The sequence below is a fragment of the Podarcis pityusensis genome, assembly GCF_964106645.2.
Source record: "Podarcis pityusensis genome assembly, chromosome: 9".
Classification (NCBI taxonomy): Eukaryota; Metazoa; Chordata; class Lepidosauria; order Squamata; family Lacertidae; genus Podarcis; species Podarcis pityusensis.
The window spans coordinates 49,795,891-49,810,298 of record NC_138034.1 but is presented as its reverse complement, the minus strand read 5'-3'; the positions used below and the strand labels follow the sequence as shown (position 1 = coordinate 49,810,298).

The 14,408-nt window shown below is 43.0% G+C and overlaps 1 protein-coding gene across 1 annotated transcript in view; it reads right to left on the bottom strand.

Moving 5' to 3' along the window:
- The window catches only part of SEC24D (SEC24 homolog D, COPII coat complex component), a 58,179-nt gene extending 45,240 nt beyond the window's left edge, over nt 1-12,939 (bottom strand). Inside the window, exons 1-5 of the mRNA XM_081021903.1 lie at nt 12,745-12,939; nt 6,461-6,641; nt 5,669-5,795; nt 3,387-3,514; nt 349-600 (exon numbers count right to left, since the gene is read on the bottom strand). Coding sequence (XP_080878029.1) covers nt 349-600; nt 3,387-3,514; nt 5,669-5,795; nt 6,461-6,611 — 658 coding nt within the window. The 5' untranslated portion in view covers nt 6,612-6,641; nt 12,745-12,939. The remainder of the gene's footprint in view (nt 1-348; nt 601-3,386; nt 3,515-5,668; nt 5,796-6,460; nt 6,642-12,744) is intronic.
- Nucleotides 12,940-14,408: the final 1,469 nt, after the last annotated feature.

Here is a 14,408-nt window from a genome sequence, read left to right as displayed (position 1 = left end):
AATCCAACTGAAGCAACACTTTGGGCACTTCCACATACCCTGATTGCTGAGCATTCGTTCTGATTTGCTTGCAGGGAGGTTAGATGACATTACATCAAAGCAAGCACAGCCCCACACTTTCCATTGTATTGCCCCCATCTCTTTCCTTCTTCCAAAAGTCTGATCTTCTGAGGCATTGGGTTTTTTGCACAAGAACTTCAACTGTGCAACCTGAATTAGAATTGAATCCCACCTGAAAATAGTGGCAAATCATGCTTCTAGTTCCTTCTCTCTCCACTCCCATCCCTCTGGATTCAAAGCAGATGTTGCAACCTGGCAGTCTTATGTAAACTAGGTAGCTGCACTTACCATACTGGGGAGGAAACCCAGGGCCTGTGGGTTGGCTTGTGAGTTGTGGTGGCAAATTGGTGTTCGGTGGGTTTGAGCCAGGGATCCCCTCCTGTCTGGCCATTGAAGGTGGAGTGCAGTGACCAGTCAAATTATTTGCTGGTGAAGAAGAAATCTGAAGACCAGACGACAAGGCCATTTGATGTGGTCGAGGTGGTGGAGCTTGCAAAGGTGATGGGAGGCCAGAAGGCATGCAAGGAGGTGTGTTTGGACCTGAACAAGAGTATCACCATTATGCATTCATTTGAAAAAACCCTTTAGAATAATAATCACAGTGGAATGCAGGTATGTCTTAAGACACCTGCTGTTGTAGATCTTTACATTCATTTTAAATGGAATTAAATAATATAAATGATATTCATATCAAACCAATTGCTCTTCTCTAAAATCTTAAAATTGAAACATAATTATAGAAATAACTTTGAATATCAGAAATATTAACTTTAAATATTCACTGTAATACTTTCACAACTGAATCTGTTCTATACTAAAAACAAGTCTTCATTTGGGTGCTTAAATCTTATGAGAACAATGGATTGTGAAGGCTGCAAATGTATCAAGCATCTATTTTACTGCCAGTACAAAGTATATTGTAAACTGTTTGGCATTTTGTTAAAACAGTTTAAGGAGGAGTTTCTCCTCCCCTCCTTTAAAACAGAAACATTTTATTATTGGGACCAATTTATTTGCTGGATCTTATATATGTCCTATATATATATCCTATATATGTCCGCCTGGACACTTCAATCTGTGGAACTGGCACTGTTACGGGTGCCACACAATAAACATTGTAATACATTGTAATACATATTGTAAGAAATCCATATTTTAGTGTTGCAGTACCTATTGACATCAGGCATGCACCTTTGCTGTATTATTTTAGGTGCTTGGTTAAAACATTTTTGCTTAGGCAAACCTATCCCACCATGTAACAATTACCTGTAGCTCTTTTTGGCTACTGTTGATTTTAATAATTTTTGAATGCTTTTAAATAGTTGATTTTATTGAGAATTTTACTGCTTTCTTTTATCTTTTGTAAACTGCTTGACAGGTTTTCTCACAATCAAGTAGTATATAAATTTTGCTAGATAATTTCTTTTAAAAATAGTTGTGTGAAAGGTGAATTATATATGCACTCATGCTGGAGCCTATGATTGTGGTTCGAGGACCTGATCCCCGCATAGTGGAATGAAAACACAAGGACACGTGATATAAGGTTAATGGGCAAGAAAAGGCCACAACTTTATTGATTACAGCAAGTGAAAAGGTATTGGCTTAGGCATTGGATTACGTCAGCTGACTCCACCCTCTCAGAGAGGGGTGAGTCTAAAACAAGGGGGTTTATTCACCAGTAGGTGGAGCCTGTTGATGCTAATCCAACTATAAGCTCTCCCCTGATGTCACCAAGGGTCGTGCCATGGCCTCCCACCACGCAGACATCGGACAGAATACACGACCGCCGGATTCCTTTAACAGAATACCCAAAAATTGAAGGTGTAGGCGATGGCCACACCTAGCCCTTTGACACCACAGCACATTATTCCAATGCCTAACCTACCCACCAATACCACGAAAGTTGTGACGATTGCTACGAGGTAGGCGAAAAAACCAAAAAGCCTAATGCCAAATGGAAAAATTCCTACCAGCCCCCCCGGACAACCAGGGCGACCAACCTAAGGTCTATAGCAAGGCCAAAAGAAAATGAGACCCTGAGCTCTAAGGGAGTGGAGGGTGGGTGACTCGCGACAGGACGACGAAGAGTGAGGCCGCAAAGCTGGCGCCGCAGCAATTTAGGCTGCTGTACATGCCCCCTCGAAGGCACCTGGTTGGGTGCCTGCCCGTGGGCGTGGGCGCCAGCCAGGTGAGTGGGAGGCAGGGGGCTAACGCCCCCTGCTTGAGGCAAATACCGGCTCCCGCCCACAACTACTCCCTCTCTTGCAGGAGGAGAGTCTTTCCTTTGAATATACAAGAACCACCAGGAGCTCCCTAATATCAAAGGTTTTTCCATCCCATTCAAAAATAGAGCAAATATAAACACATGAGTTGAATTATGATCTTTGTGGAAATAAATAGAAAAGCCTGACCCATGTGTGCACTGTGGCTTTTATAATATTCAGGGGAACCTCTGGACTGGGGTGTGTTTATGTGAATCTTTGACCTGCCAAGGCATCAAATTTGGCCCATGAGGTCATTATTTAAAAACCACATCCACCTGCAAATCAACTCACATCATTTCTATGTGGGGCAATGTCAGCTGATCGGTGGGGCGGGATAGAAGTATGGCAGCTCCCCTGCTGGGAACTAGTCCATGCAGAATTTAACCCCCACTCAGCAGCTGCTAAGTTTTCCTGTGTGTGGCAGTTCACTTCCTGCTCGATTTGTCCATGCACACATGTTCCCTTGCTGGGGACAAAGGGCAGTGCAGGGTTGTTTGAAAGTCCCTATTGCTTTGTGCTGCATTTTGAAGACCCAACAGTCAGGGCTTCAAATTGCAGCATCACCTGACATCAAATGACTGACAAGTGAGGGGAAAAATAAGGATCTGGCCACTAGCCAGGAAAAGTTCCCTATCCCTCTTCCAAGAGACCATGTTGGAAAATATACTTGAAAAAGGAAGCATCTTTTCCAGCTGAAACATACAGAAAGTTTACAAATGCTGAACTCTTCAGTTATTATTATTTTAGTAAAACAGCCAGTCTACAAAGCTTTTTTTTAAAAAATACATTTTTTAAAGAGCTGCCAGTTTAAAAGCATAAACATGATGTTCAAAGTCATGATCCTTTTATATCCCAGTACTATGGTTAACATGCTAAAACCTGGAGAACTCTAACAAGATTTAGAACAGTCCCATTAGACTTCAATCTTTCTTATCAAAATCTTCCAGTAGATTTAGACCTCTTGAAATTGTGAGCATTTGTTTTCTCTGGAACCAACCCAAGCTAAAATAAAAATGCATGTGATCTCTCAGAAGCTTTTATGGAAGACTATGTAGTCCTTACCATAATTATTTATTTGCATGTTGCCAAGTTGATTGGCCAGCTGTGCAGAAGAAGGGGGTGGACTGTTTGGATAGGAGGACGGGGATGGATGGCTGTACGGGGGGAAGGAAGGTGCAGAAGGTGGAAACCTGAAGAGAAAAAGAAGTGTTACCAAAAAAACACCAAACAGCTGACAATGTAATATCCACTCCACAAACAACTCCTAGAATTCAAAGTCTAAACAACATGGTTTGTAAACCTATGGAAGAAAACCCAGGTAAGCCTCAGGATCACAGGATACTCCTCCTTTCCCTCTACTGTACTTCTCCAGAGCAGCCACAAGGAGTTCAGAAATGTTTACTTCACTCCTTCACTATCCAGTTTTGTGTTTTCCAGACCAGACAAAATGCATAATTAATTATGGTATATTTTCATTTGTAATTATTATTATTATTATTAAATCACCTTACACACACACACACACACATTTGAATTTGTTCAGAGATAGAAAACAACACCAACTCAAAAATGATTAACATGCAGACAAACCTTAGGGCTTGCATTAATAACCTGTGATTTTGATAAAATGTAGCATTACTAATTCTTGCCCGGCACATTCAGATGGTAGGGTAGAAGAAACAAAGAGAATTGAAATAGGACTAAACCTCGTCTTATGGCTCATGGACCTTCTGCTTTGATCTTTTAAAATCAGGCATGGAGGTCAAAGGCTATTCTCTGCCCATAGAATACACTCCATATTGTAACTGCACTAAACATATGGATCAAATTAGGCTCTGGACTCTAATCTAAATAACTGCTTGATCCAGGAAGAAAGAGTCGGGCTTTTCCCCTTGATTAATCTGATTTATACAGACGTTTCTTAATAAGCATTCCAGTGAACAGCACTTAAAGGTAGTGCTTTATTTGTTTGAAAGGAAGCACTAAGTTCTATCCTTAGAGTATGTCACCTACACAAATGTTTAAGGAATGAGAGGACTCTACAGGATGCGCAGTAATGAAGTTAGGATTTGAGTGCAAAGGACTGTGGCCTCATCAACAGCACAAACCAAACTGGCAATAGACCTTAGTGCTCCAGGAATGGGATGCTTTTGCTACACACACACATATCTGGGAGTAAATCTAATGGAACTCAGTGGCACTTCTGAGTAGAAATGTACAATAGTTATTATTTATAATTTATTTTCTCCAAGGAGCTCAAGGAGACATACATAGTTCTTTCCCGCCCCCCATCTCATTTAATCCCCACAACAACCCTGTGAGGCAGTCGAAACAAAATAAAAAAAATTCCTTCCAGTAGCACCTTAGAGACCAACTAAGTTTGTTCTGGGTATGAGCTTTCATGTGCATGCACACTTCTTCAGATACCATGCATGCACACGAAAGCTCATACCAATAACAAACTTAGTTGGTCTCTAAGGTGCTACTGGAAGGAATTTTTTTATTTTGTTTCGACTATGGCAGACCAACACGGCTACCTACCTGTAACTAGAACCTGTGAGGTAGGTTAGGCTGAAAGGCAGTGACTGGCCCAGGGTCACCCAGTGAGCTTCATGGCTGAGTGTGGATTTGAATCCTGGTACCCCAGATCCTAATCCTAGTCTGACACTAACCACTACACCAAACTGGCTTTGGCTTGCCATGTGCCCCTTCAGCATATATCTGGGAATGTAGGATATGGTTATAGTCTAGCCTTGTGCAGGCATCCTTCTTCTGTGTTTCATGTGAAGAGGGAGAGCAATGATGCACATGATAGCTCCACTGCCACATCACCGATAACCATTATCATCCATCTGTTGGAGGAACAGCTTCTGCAATGGGAGCCTTTTCTACTCATGTACATTCCACATGCAATGGCAAAACCTACATGTTACAGGGAACCTATGTGAATAGGAAATACTCCCCAATGCAGAAGTTATCCCTCCAACTCATGAAAAGCAATCAGAATGAATATGAAAGCTGGAGCTAGAGCTGTCTAATTGCTCTCTCCACACATCTTACAGGCGTAAGATGCCCAAATAGAGACAGAGACTATTCTGTACACCATATACTGTATTTGATGGGAAGAAATAATTGAGATAAGTGCTAGCCACTACCTGAGTTCTGCTAATGGAGCCAGAATATTATTTTACTCATTTTTGGTATGGATTAGTGCTATGGCAAAAAAGCTGTGGACAAGTTTAAAACTGCTTTCAATGGTATGTGTAGTAGATATTTGAGCAGATAAACAGAAATTCTAAGCATAAACACATTTATTGTTTTGTTTTTTAAAAAATAAATATCACCTCTGTGATTGTTGTGCTGTAGCGCTGGGCCCATTCTGGATATTGGTTTGGTTAAACTGGTGAGCACTAGGAGATGGTGAACCAATGGGAGCAGCAGACCCGAAAGGCACATTAGGTTTCAACATAGCTAAAGTAAAACACAGGCATGAACATAGTGGATAACAATAGAAAATCACTGCATAAATGAGGTACACATTACCAACAGCTAAAGCAAAATAAGTATGGAATTTACTTATGCACTTCATAAAAAGGAAGTCTAAATGCTCAGGAAGTTATATTATGCTCTAGTATTTACTGTAAATTCTAGATGGCAGATCACTCACAGAATATGCACAGTCTACATAATACCAAGACCAAGCACCTTTCTTTGCTCAAGGTCTTCCCATTGTAATACCTGATTAAACCAGGAGCTTTTCTTTTCACTAATAGTGCAAAATAAATATAAACAAGTACAGTGGTACCTTGGTTCTTGAATGGCTTGGCTCCCAAACAAATCAGCTCCCGAACGCTGCAAACCTGAAAGTGAGCGTTCCAGTTTGTGAACGTTTTTTGGAAGCTGAACGTCTGATGCGGCTTCTGCAGCTTCCGATTGAGTGCAGGAAGCTCCTGCAGCCAGTCGGAAGCTGCGTCTTGGTTTTTGAATGGTTCCAGGAGTCAAACAGGCTCCTGGAACGGATTAAGTTCGACAACCAAGGTACCACTGAACAGTAATGTAATGATATGGATAATGACATGCACTAATATAGTGGAGACATCAACCGCTATATGGCCAATGCCTTGATGTTACTTTACCTGATTGAGATGCAGAAGAAGATGAGTTTACGTCACCATAGTGTCCATACATATGTGAAGAAGCAGGTTGCCCCAAACCAGCAGAGAATCCCCCCATTCCTGGCTGGGGCTGAGAATATGGAGGTGTTGCAACATATCCTTGCTGATTCATTTTAGCAGCGATTTATTTCTGATGGAAAACCTGTCATAGAAATTAGAAGAAGTAATAAAATCAGCAATACTTCACTGATACATAGTGCAGGTAAAGCACAGAATGAGCTTTATGACCCAAAAGCAATGTTACAAGGCAAGAGGACAGCATCCCACTTATTAGCTCTCTTGCATAATGGCTACCAGATTATTTATTTGATCTGGACAAAACGCACAGACGTTCTCTTGTAGCAAAGGCACTGATACAAACACTTTTTTAAAAAAAATATAAATCTGCTAGAATAGGTAGATAACATTAATCACAGACTGAACCACTGTTACTTGTTGTGAAAACAACCAGGTTTTGCCCCCAGTGGTTATCTGGTAGGATGGCCAAATTTCCTGATTTGTGGCACAATGTAGGAAAAAAGTAGGTATGTCTACGGATGATTCCAAACATATTTTGACAACCCATACGGTTTTGACACGATAATATTATCTTTAGTACCTGAAAATATTATACAGATGACTTTCCAGAAAGATCCAACCATTGGGTAGAAAGGGCCATTGCCTTTCCAGCTCCATGGAAAATGCAAACAGGAAATCAGATACCAGTAGGCAGTGGTGGACAATGCCCATTAGGGCTGAAAGGGCAGAAGACAAGAGAGCCTAAGAGATGGTGGAGCCAAAACCAAGGACAGGTGGAGACTCCTCATGACTGGTTGTATGTAAGAAGACAGGTTGGTGGGGCATTGCCCCATCCACACTAATGGGCCACCCTCTACTCACAGTAGGAACACCAAGCTTCCCCTATTTTGCACTTTTGGGTCTTTCCATTGCACATTCTGAACCCAAAGCTATCCTTGTCACCTGTATTACACCAGGGAACAACAGAATTCAAAATCTAGTGATTGACCTTGCCAGGAGCACTTTATGAAGTGGATCCAGCCGTGCTTACATTTTGTTGGAATTTGCAACACATGTGCATGGGCACACACTGCAGTGCTCACTGATTTTTCTAAATATTTGCTCTAAAGTAAGGCCAGTTTCCATAGTCACTGAGCACACAGAAGCCCCTGATATTCCTCATTCAGGTCATTTTTCCTGCCCATTTGCACACTGCTGCAAAATCTGTCTTTTCAAACAGTTGCCACCACAAGATTCAAAAGGCATGATCCCATCCATGGCAGTTGCTTCACACAACTAAGTGGTCATCGGTAGGTAACCAACACACACACACACACACACACACACACACACGAGACAGAGTCCAAGAGCCACACACCAACAGCCATGAGACCTGGCCCATAACTGGGCACCGTGGCAGCCAATACTTATTATGTATACTGAGTATACCACAATCTAGTCTCCAACTTCCAGTCAAAACACAAAAAACTCAACCATATCAGGAGTTATATAGTCCTGCAAGTGTAATCCAGACATGTTTTTCCAGTTGTGTAACTCAGGCAGTAACTCAGGCCAGTGTGGTGCAGTGGTTAAGAGCGGTAGTCTCGTTATCTGGGGAACCGGGTTCGCGTCTCCGCTCCTCCACATGCAGCTGCTGGGTGACCTTGGGCCAGTCACACTTCTCTGAAGTCTCTCAGCCCCACTCACCTCACAGAGTGTTTGTTGTGGGGGAGGAAGGGAAAGGAGAATGTTAGCCGCTTTGAGACTCCTTCGGGTAGTGATAAAACGGGATATCAAATCCAAACTCTTCTTCCACTTCTTCTTGAGGGTTGCAATGGTTTGCCCCTTTACTCTTTATTTATTGCATTTATTTCCCACCTTTTCTCCCACGAGCCTAAGGCGGCATACACACACTTCCCATCTCCATTTTATCTTCTCAACAACCCTGTGAGGTAGGCTAGGCTGAGACTGTGTGACTGGCCCAAATTCACCAAGTGAGTTTCATGTCTGAGTGAGGATTTGAACCCTGGTCTCCCAAGTCCTAGTCCAGCACTCTAACCACTACTCACACTGGCTCTCAGTTAAGCCCCACTGAGCATGACAAGGCTTACTTTTGACCGCGTACACGATGCCTTTAAAGCACATTAGAAGCACATTTGTTCCTTCAAAAGATTCTGGGCACTGAAGTTCATCCCTCACAGAGCTACAGTTCCTGGCAACCCTTAACAAACAATGCTAACAAACAATTATTTGAGGGAAAGAAGGTGCTTTAAAGGTATGGTGTGTATACAGCATATTGAGTAAATGCAGATGGGGTCATGCTGTGTGACTCAGTAAACATGACAGAGTACATTACAATGGTGGTTACAGTGACGGAAGGCAGTAAAGATGACAAATGTGACCTAATGGTTCAAGCCTATGCAAGTTTACTCAGAAGCAAGTCCCACAGATTTCAATGAGGCTAACTCCCAAAAATGCATGTACAGAAGAACTGCAGGCAAAGAAATCACCTGCCCAATAACATCTCCTACTTAACATTTTAGCTCTTCAGAGCGAAACTAGAAGTACAGAGGGGAAATTCCAAATAAAAAAGTAAGTATGATGACGTGGCATTAGAAAAAACTGTACCAGGGTTGCAATTATCACTTTCAGTCCCTATAACTACAGCCATTATCTACTTCCAACTTAGCCAAGATAAAAATTAAGGTAGCAAAGATCACGCAGGCCTAGCTACCATATTCAATTGCCATTTGGCGGGATTGAGTGTCTCTCTGTGTGTGAAATCAACATGGGTGTATTCCGGGTGCACACGGCTTGTAATAATTCAATGTACTGAAAGAGTATATCAACTTTTTTGGAAGAAATATTACCTATATTATATATATGCAGAAACACCACTAGTAAAAAGTGTTAGGGTGAAAACGCATTAAAAAATGCTTTATATCTGCTCTGCTTTTAAAAAAACTAACTCTTCTGTGGATAGTGTGTGTATATATGCTTATGCTGCTAACTTTCAGGTGTGCATAAGGAAAGGTATCAACAAATCTTTACCAAATTCAATGGAGATATCTCACTGAATATTAATATAGGACGCACAGCGAGAGTGTTAATTTATCAATGTTATCATTCTGGATTATGGATGCTAATGTCTGGTCTGCAATGTACACTACTTCCCCCCCTTGTTGAAATATTTGTTTTGTTTTATCTATACTGAATGTTTCTATTAACTGAACAAATTCCAGTTTAAAAAATTCCCAAGCCTCTCAAGTTTCATGCATATATAAAATTGCAAATCCTTTCTTGGAATCTTTTTAATCTACAAGATTTAGAAAACGAAATAGGAAAGAAAGCACATAGGCACATCAGGTTTCTCCCAGTGCCAAGGTGTTTTCCCTCCTTCTGGTTAGACTGAAACGTGGCAGTCTAAAACCCGGTCACTTCAGCAAGTTTAGTTAGCAGCCAGCATGAAAGCACCTACACTACATTTTCATTGTCAGTATAAAGAATGAAGTTCAGGGCAATTGTTGTAGGACTAGGTAATGCTCTTAGCTTTGATAGTATCTAAAGGAAACAACTTCCTGCACAGTTCAGTAGGAGGGAAAGACAGTGTGCCACGTCAGACTTCCTATGCACAACTAAATAGACTCTAAACTCTTAGAAATACAAACATAGTACTGCTGACTTAGTGGCCTATATCCACTTCCAAACACATTACAGATAACATAGGTGGTTTAATAAACCACACCCTTTCCCCCAAAACAAATACGATACAAAGTACAAGTAAAACCCTATTTTGCAAAGTACATCAGATTTCAGTATAATTAACCCATTCCTCATAATCACAAAGGGCACACAAAACAGTACTAAAACCATGTATTTGGTTTTGGCCACTTGAGATAGGAAGCTGCCTTATGTGGAGTGGGCCATTGGCTTAGTAATGTCTACACTGACTGGCAGTGGCTCTCCAAGGGTTTCAGACGGGGGACATTCCCTACCCTAACTGGAAGTAGCAGTGATTGAACTTGGGAGCTTCTGCACGCAAAGCAGATGCTCCACCATCGAGTTACTGCCCTTCCCCAAAGAGACAGAAGTTCCCTATTCCAAGGTGTCCAAAAACATGTGTCACAAACTCTTTCTACACCTATATAATTTGTTGGGCCAACCGGAAGTACTCTTTGCCATTTCATCTACCTCCAGGATATGTCTAAAGTTATTAGGGATTCTAGTCCTACCAGTGCGGTCGAATGATTGGACTCAGGTAGACTTCCCAAAGTCATGCTGAAAGAGGTGATTGACTGCAAAACATTGAAGGAACTAGTCATGCTTAGGCCAGGTTTAGCTATCACAGCTAAATCACCTTGTGATCTGGCCCATACCTGGAGCTTGGATACTTCCATCTTCCTCTCCTTGTGCACCCCAGTTCCCTCGCCTACTCCTCATTTTCTTCCACATCCAAATCAAGCAAAATATGATAACTGCCAAAAACAGATGTTCACAAAACTGTTTTAGAAGCCCAGTTCAAGCCATGGTTTTGTGGCAATTCTGGTATTGTGGTAAACTATAGCTTGCAGTAACTACTTTGGCTGATTTGGACATCACAGCAAACTATAAGTACTGCCAACCAGGAAGTAAAGGATAGAGTGGGGCTTTGTGAGTCCAAGGCATGGCCCAGGTGACAGATCTTTGGTTTAGCAGTGACGTCTGACCCATGTCATGATTTTCCACAAAAACACTAGGAAGAGCCTTCATTCATAAGCATATCACACATGTCGTATAGGCTGGAATGGTGAGCAAGGAGGAAGGAAGATCTAAAAATCAACAAAAATGATTAAATCAGGTTAAATCAACAAACCACTCGGCCATGAAGCTCCCTGGGTGACCTTGGGCCAGTCACCATCTCTTAGTCTAGCCTACCTCACAGGGTTGTTGTGAGGATGAAATGGAAAGGAGGAGAACCACGTGCACCACCTTGAGATCCTTGAAAAATTAAGGTGGCAAATAAACGTAATAAGGAATAATAATAAATAATAAATGCTACAACTGTTTGGGATAGCTCCGTAGGTAGAGCATAAGACTCTTTATCTCAGGGTTGTGAGTTCAAGTCCCATGTTGAGCAAAAGATTCTTGCATTGCCTGGGGTTGGACTAGATGACCCTTGTGGTCCCTTCCAACTCTATGAGTCTCCTTTTCTTCTTATGCCAGAAGAATTAATCCAAAGGCTATACTAGAAGTAAATCAGAAGGAGATTGTTGGGGACAGTGGCAGTTTCTGAAATTAACATCAGTTTCCCATGATCAACAGGTGAGATGTTTTGTGGTTGTGTTGTATTCTACAATGATTGACGCATGGTGAAGGTGAAGCAGTTGTGCAATCTCTTTCCAGCGCCCCCAGTATTTAAGATGCTTACCAAAAGACTACACAACCCATCAAAAAGAGTGTCAGTGGGCAACCCAAGATTATAAAAAGGAAGGGAAGAAGCATGCAACTTTTATGGTGATTAGGCTGATTTGCCCAACCCTGATGTGCATGGCAAGAACAGTCTCCCAATATGCCAAGGTGCCAACATCACACTTTTGACTCATCACACACAGAAAATCCTGTGCCCACCTAAACAGCCCAGATGCATTCTGTCAAAATTTCAATGCCTATACAATCTAGAAAAACCACAGAAGCTTTGCAAAATTAGGTGCTAGTTAGACAGGTGATGGTGTGTGTATTTTTTAAGCACCTTACCATTGTACTAATGGAGGCAACTTTCTAAAAAAAAAAAAAAAAAAGTTAAACAAATTTAAAACTGTCTGTAAGGATACAGCAAATCCCTAAACCAAAACCTTCCCGAATCTCAAAGAAGAGCTGGACACTCCTGCCATTTACATCGACTTATGCCAGTCCCTAGAAGGCTGGAGGTGCCTCCTTGGTGCTGCTCAGATCCTGGCGACCACCCCCCACAACTGCACCCAACTTGCTGTGGGAGAAGGATAAACTCTCCCCAGTCCCCTCTCGTGCTGGGACACCCCTCTCCTCCTCCCCATAGAACTCCCCCTATGCCAAATCTACAAAATTCGTGGCTCATCCTGGGATCCTTCCAGCCGTTGTGCTGCTCCTTCTTTTGGGATGCTCCCCTCCCTCCTGCTCCCTGGAGGACAGGAGCTCCACTCACTGAGCAAAACATCCAGGATGCGCCCCCCCCCCATCGCAGGACGCTCGCCTCTCCCCCCTCCCCACCTGGGCACAGGTGGCCCCCTCACCTGGCCAGTTTCCCGCGCTCCCGTCCGCCCTTCTCGCCGCGCGGAGGCTCCGCGGGTCGCGCCGTTCCAAGCGGGTCCAGCAGGCGCTTGTCAGAGGGAGGGAGAGCGTGGCAGCCGGCTCCAGGCTCCCGCCTCTCCCGCTCGCTCGCTCGCTCGCTCTCCCCGCCCGGGAGCGCTCAGTGAACTGCCACGTCTAACAGTGCTCGCGGGAGCGCGCGGCGAGGCCCCAGCTGGCCCGGAGGAGAGCGCGCGCCGCCGCCGACAAGCGTCAGAGAAGCGGCGCATCATTGGCGAAAGTGGGAGAAGAGTCGAGCATGCGCGGTACCTCTGGCGAAGCCTTTTGCCCCGGCGTGCTCTTCCAGTCGTTGCTCCCAAAGGGGAAGGAAGAATTGATGAACGGGGGAAGGCAGAACTGCTAAAGGGGAGGATCGGGGTTCTTAAGGAAGCGGGGACGGAATGGAAGAATCGCATAAGCTTCATTCATCATCATCAAACCTTTTATTGGCATCACATACAAACATCCATAACATAACAGTACAGAGTTACTGCTTCCCCCGTGGCACAAAACATTTACCAAAAAAAAAGGAGAGGCAGAGCAGACTATTGTCACAGTAAGCTTTATTAGAAAGCTTTCCTTGAGGGACAATACATGCCTGAAGGGTAGCACAGCAGCAGCTATTATTATTGAAACAAAATAAAAAAAATTCCTTCCAGTAGCACCTTAGAGACCAACTAAGTTTGTTCTGGGTATGAGCTTTCATGTGCAAGCACACTTCTTCAGATAGCATGCATGCACACGAAAGCTCATACCAATTACAAACTTAGTTGGTCTCTAAGGTGCTACTGGAAGGAATTTTTTTTTATTTTGTTTCAACTACGGCAGACCAACACGGCTACCCACATGCAACTATTATTATTATTATTATTCCCCACCCATGTGGCTGGGTTGCCCCAGCCAAAAATAAGAGAAGCTCATGGCTTCTCAAGGATTACTGTTGTCACCAATGTCTGCTGTTGTGACTTTTAACAGTGCTTGTTTTGCACTCTACCTATAGAGAAAGTTTGCAGCGTTCAGGACGTTTTAGTTCAGAGAAGAGGTGGCACGACAGAAGTTTATAAAATTATGCATGAAGAAAGTATCCACTCTCTAATGCTAGTACTTGTGGGCATCCAATGAAGGTGAATTCTTGGAGGATTCAGAACACAGAAAGAGGAAGTACTTTTTTTACATAGCTTAAACTATGGAACTTGTTCCCACAGGAGGCAGTGATGTCCACCAAGTGGATGGCTTCAAAAGAGGGTTGGACAAATTCATGGGGGAGAGAGCTATGGATGGCTGCTTGCCATGATGGCTATGCTCTGCCAGCCATAGTTGGAGGAAGCAATGCTACTGAATACCAGTTGCTGGGAACCACAGGAGGGAGAGTACTTTCCCCTCAAATCCTGCTTGTTAGCCTCCCATCATGGGGCTGATGGGAGTTGTAGTTCAAAACATCTGGAGGGCAGCAGGCACATGAAGGCTGGGCTATCTTGTCATGCATCCCCTTTCCTGCACTGGCTAAATAAATAAATATGCAGTTGCTGATTCCTCATCTCTGGAAATACTGTTAACCAGGTGTGTCTGCATCCTGAAGTAAAACATACAGGTTCTTTGATAGGCGAGA